The sequence below is a fragment of the Tachysurus fulvidraco genome, unplaced genomic scaffold (genome assembly GCF_022655615.1).
Source record: "Tachysurus fulvidraco isolate hzauxx_2018 unplaced genomic scaffold, HZAU_PFXX_2.0 HiC_scaffold_225_np12, whole genome shotgun sequence".
Lineage (NCBI taxonomy): Eukaryota > Metazoa > Chordata > Actinopteri > Siluriformes > Bagridae > Tachysurus > Tachysurus fulvidraco.
Window position 1 is genome coordinate 940 of NW_025926923.1, and position 3,943 is coordinate 4,882.

Consider the following 3,943-nt stretch of genomic DNA (forward strand, 5'->3'; position numbering starts at 1 on the left):
TGCCTGGAATTGTTTGCAAAGTGCATTAAATCTGAGGACACTGGTTCTGTTGGACATTTTAAAAAAACTTTTACATGATTTGGAGAAAGAAACATCGGGCTGTAGGTGTTTTAATTAGATTTTGATTGATATTGAAATTTGATGGATTTGCGTGTGTGTGTGTGTGTGTGTGTGTGTGTGTGTGTGTGTGTGTGTGTGTGTGTGTGTGTTGGGGGCGTGTCTCAGAGCAAATTTAAAATCCCACGCATGCGCACTTCAGACACTTTACTACAATTACCACACACACACTAACGGGTCAAAAGGTTTATTAAGATATAATAATTAAAATGTTCATGTGGACATGTAGCACATTTTTATTGTAAGTGAATGATATTAAGGGAAACATCAGATTAATAAAGATCACAGAGCGGTTACTTTTCAAATCCCGTGCGCACGCGCAGCTCGAGTTAAATTTAAATCCCACGCGCATGCGCAGTAGCGGCTTTTCTTCAGCCACACTGCGCTACATTGTGCTGCCGGAGGAGCGGAGCTGTTTCTCGGTGACGGTCGCTGGACATCCGCGCAGAGCTCCGTCTCCTCAACACCACGCTCCATAAAGTGCCTCGTGTTTGTTTCCTTTTGCATTCCGGTTCATTTCGGAGCCTTAAATGGACCCCAGAGTGGCGTGGATTCAGCCTGAGCAGAAAGGACCAGCCAACGCGCTGTGGATGCACATCTGGGAGACATCACATGGGTCACGGACCTCTAACACCTCACACAACCCTCTGCTGATGAAGACCTCCGACACCTCACACGACCCTCTGCTGATGAAGACCTACAGCTCCATCAGCCCTCATCACGTGATGAAGACCTCCAGCTCTATCAGCCCTCAGACCCTTCAGGTGATGAAGACCTCCAGCTCTATCAGCCCTCAGACCCTTCAGGTGTCGCCCACTTTTATTCTTCCACCTCAGTTTGATCACCGCAGTCTGACTGCACTGAATGGCACTTGTACAGGATCAGGGAAGACAAGTTCCTCACCTAAAAATGGCTCCTTATCTCCGTCGTCCTGTTCTCTGGACTCCGAGACGGACAGTCCCAAATCAGACTCTTGTGACAGCACAAACACCCACCATCTTCATCCTAGAGTCTTTTTCAGCTTCAATGAACAGCACAACATCAATGACTATTTACATCAGCACCAACAGCAGCATTTGCATCTCCAAGCACATCTTAACCAACACCATCACCGCCATCCATCCCAGAACTTCCCTCAAGTACCTGACCACAACCACCACCACCACCACCATCCAGCCAGGAAGAAGGGTGAGAACAAGACCAGCACGTGTGGGGTCAATTACCTGCTCACCAACTCCAACGGTAACCTCTTCTGCCCTGGGACGCCATGGAAGACCAGGAGATATAGTCCAGGAGTGAACGGGTAATGGAGGGGGGAGGGGGGGGGGTTGTTTTTGTGTTTGACTGATTTAATAAGGTCTGTGTGTGGATAATGTGTGAAGTTACAATGCAAACTTTTAACGTTCATGAGTTGTATTAGCTGATGTGCTAATAATCATCTGTGTCTCAAAAGCTGTAATATTTACGGTTCTGTGGACGTCTGTCATCAACAAGCCGCAGAAGATCGACCTCCGATCTGAAGCTCACTGATTCCTTCCTTTATCTTCACCTTGCTTACACTTTACTGTCAGCCATTTTACAAAGCTAACATGCTGTAACGTAAAGCTTCAGGAGTCTAAATGGGGTTTTTGGGTACAAACTGTACATCACTTCACTCCTCAGGAACCTTTATGACGTGAACATTCTTGCTTTTATGGTTAATTGTATGATTAGTTGTTATTTTTAACCTTGGCTGAATTTCCTTGGTTGAGTCTGAAAGTGACGAGAACCATTAATCTAATCGAACCCTAACATTTATATATCTACACACCATGTGTGACGTCAGCAGGTTCGTTACCGAAAGCTTTTATTACTCGACGTTAGCTTCGATATCTGTCGCTTTTTAGCCGCTTTAGCTTCATAGTTTCAGTCTTTTGTCACTTGTTGGATTCATTCTGGAGCTGTGAGGCAGAATCGGTCCCCGAACTCGTTCAGGACGAATGAACGATCGTGTTTTCCTTTTTAAACCGAATTGGATGTTTACAGTAAGCTAAAAAACTGTTAGCTTTCACGGCATTTTTACCACAAAGCAAGAAATCTACACCTTACAGTAGTGAATTATTTCAACATAATGTTTTTAAACTCCTTCTGTTTATATTTCTCTCCTTCTGTTTCATGTTAAACATACAGTTTAATTGTCTTTATTGCCTACAGCCTTCATGAAGAGATCGTGGACTTCTATGCCTTCATGTCCCCCCGGCCTGAGGAAGAGGCCATGAGGAGAGACTTTTCCTGTTAGTGGTTGAATTTTGAAAATGTTTAACCCTTAAATCATGTGTTTAGAGTGCGAGGCACAGCTTATGATGACAATCACACAGACAGCAGCATGTTTGTCATTACTTTGTATAAAACTGCTAACGTTACTGCTAACGCTAACTCCGGGTACGTTCACACGTCCCAAAGACAACGAGACCAGAGAGTTCATTATAAACGAGACCGTCGGTGACGAGATGCGTTCATGTCGTGTGACGTGACAAAGCTGAGAAACGTTGAGCAACTCTGTGTACTGACTCCTTCCTGAAGGTTTCATTCTGTGGTAAGAAAACTGATTTGTTGTCAAGAGCGAGAACACATTCAGGAGTCTTCATCACTGTACGTGTGAATACGGGAACGTGAGTGTTAGTTAGTGGACGTTGCTTTCCATCCATCAGACGTACGTAGAAAGTTAGTGTGGTGTTTCTGCTGCTTCTGCACGTGTATGTAAGGGGCTTTTTACCCCTGGGCACTTCCTGCGTGTTCTGTGATCCGATATCTACCCCATGGTAAAAAGACCAGGTCTAAATGCCCTCTGAAACGTTTTGGAGACAGATATAAACCCGATGGTACAAACCCCTTCAGGAGGTGGTCTGGGACGCGTTTCAGATGAAACTGGACAGGTGTAAATGAATGTGGTTGTTCGAGCCACATACGTCAGCGCTATACTCCTCCCAAACGGAAGTACGTCACTCGCAGGTGACCTTTCACCCAGGCGTCTCGTCGGGGCTTAAAACGAGCTGCTGCCGCCAGCGAAAACGCAGCAAACAGTAAACGCTGTTTTTTGTAGCATAAACGTCGTAACCAGTTTTTACGTCTTCTTTTTGATCGCGTTCTGAAAACCACAGACACCAAAGTGTGTTCTGTTTCAATTACCCCGGAAATCAGGGCAAATAAGTTAGCATTTTGGGTGGGAGTAGTTAGATGGGATCAATTCGCCGAGATGCGTTTATGTGGCCTGATGTAAATGGTACAGTTTAACAGATCAGATAGCTACCGGATCAGAGACAACACAGGAAGTGACCAGGTGTAAACAGCTACAGATATAAAGCTGCTGTAGGAACGTAGATCGACTGGTAAATAGAGAGCTTCGCCTTACGGCTCAGCTCTTTCTTCACCACAACAGATCAGTATATCATCCGCATCACTGCAGAAGATACACTGATCCGCCTGTCGATCTCCCGCTCCATCCTTCCCTAACTCGTGAACAAGATACTTAAACTCCTCCACTTGGGGCAGCAGCTCTCCACCAACCTGAAGGGGGCAAGCCACCCTTTTCCGGCTGAGAACCATGACCTCGGACATGGAGGTGCTGATTCTCATCCCCGCCGCTTGACACTCGGCCTGCAAACCGTCCCAGTGCACACTGAAGGTCCTGATTTGAAGAAGCCAACAGGACATCATCTGCAAAAAGCAGAGACGAAATCCTGTGGTCCCCAAACTGGACTCCCTCCGGCCCCCGACTGCGCCTAGAAATCCTGTCCATATAAATAATTAACAGGACCGGTGACAAAGGGCAGCCCATACATAGTTT

The 3,943-nt window shown here is 46.0% G+C and overlaps 1 protein-coding gene across 1 annotated transcript; it reads left to right on the forward strand.

The window, feature by feature from the left end:
• Positions 1 to 262: 262 nt before the first annotated feature.
• LOC113662756 (terminal nucleotidyltransferase 4A-like) lies at positions 263 to 2,959 on the forward strand. The gene is made up of 2 exons (XM_047809719.1): positions 263 to 1,420; positions 2,311 to 2,959. Exons 1-2 carry the CDS (start codon positions 648 to 650, stop codon positions 2,393 to 2,395), a joined length of 858 nt encoding a protein of 285 aa, XP_047665675.1. The 5' UTR covers positions 263 to 647; the 3' UTR covers positions 2,396 to 2,959.
• The last annotated feature ends 984 nt before the right edge of the window (positions 2,960 to 3,943 follow it).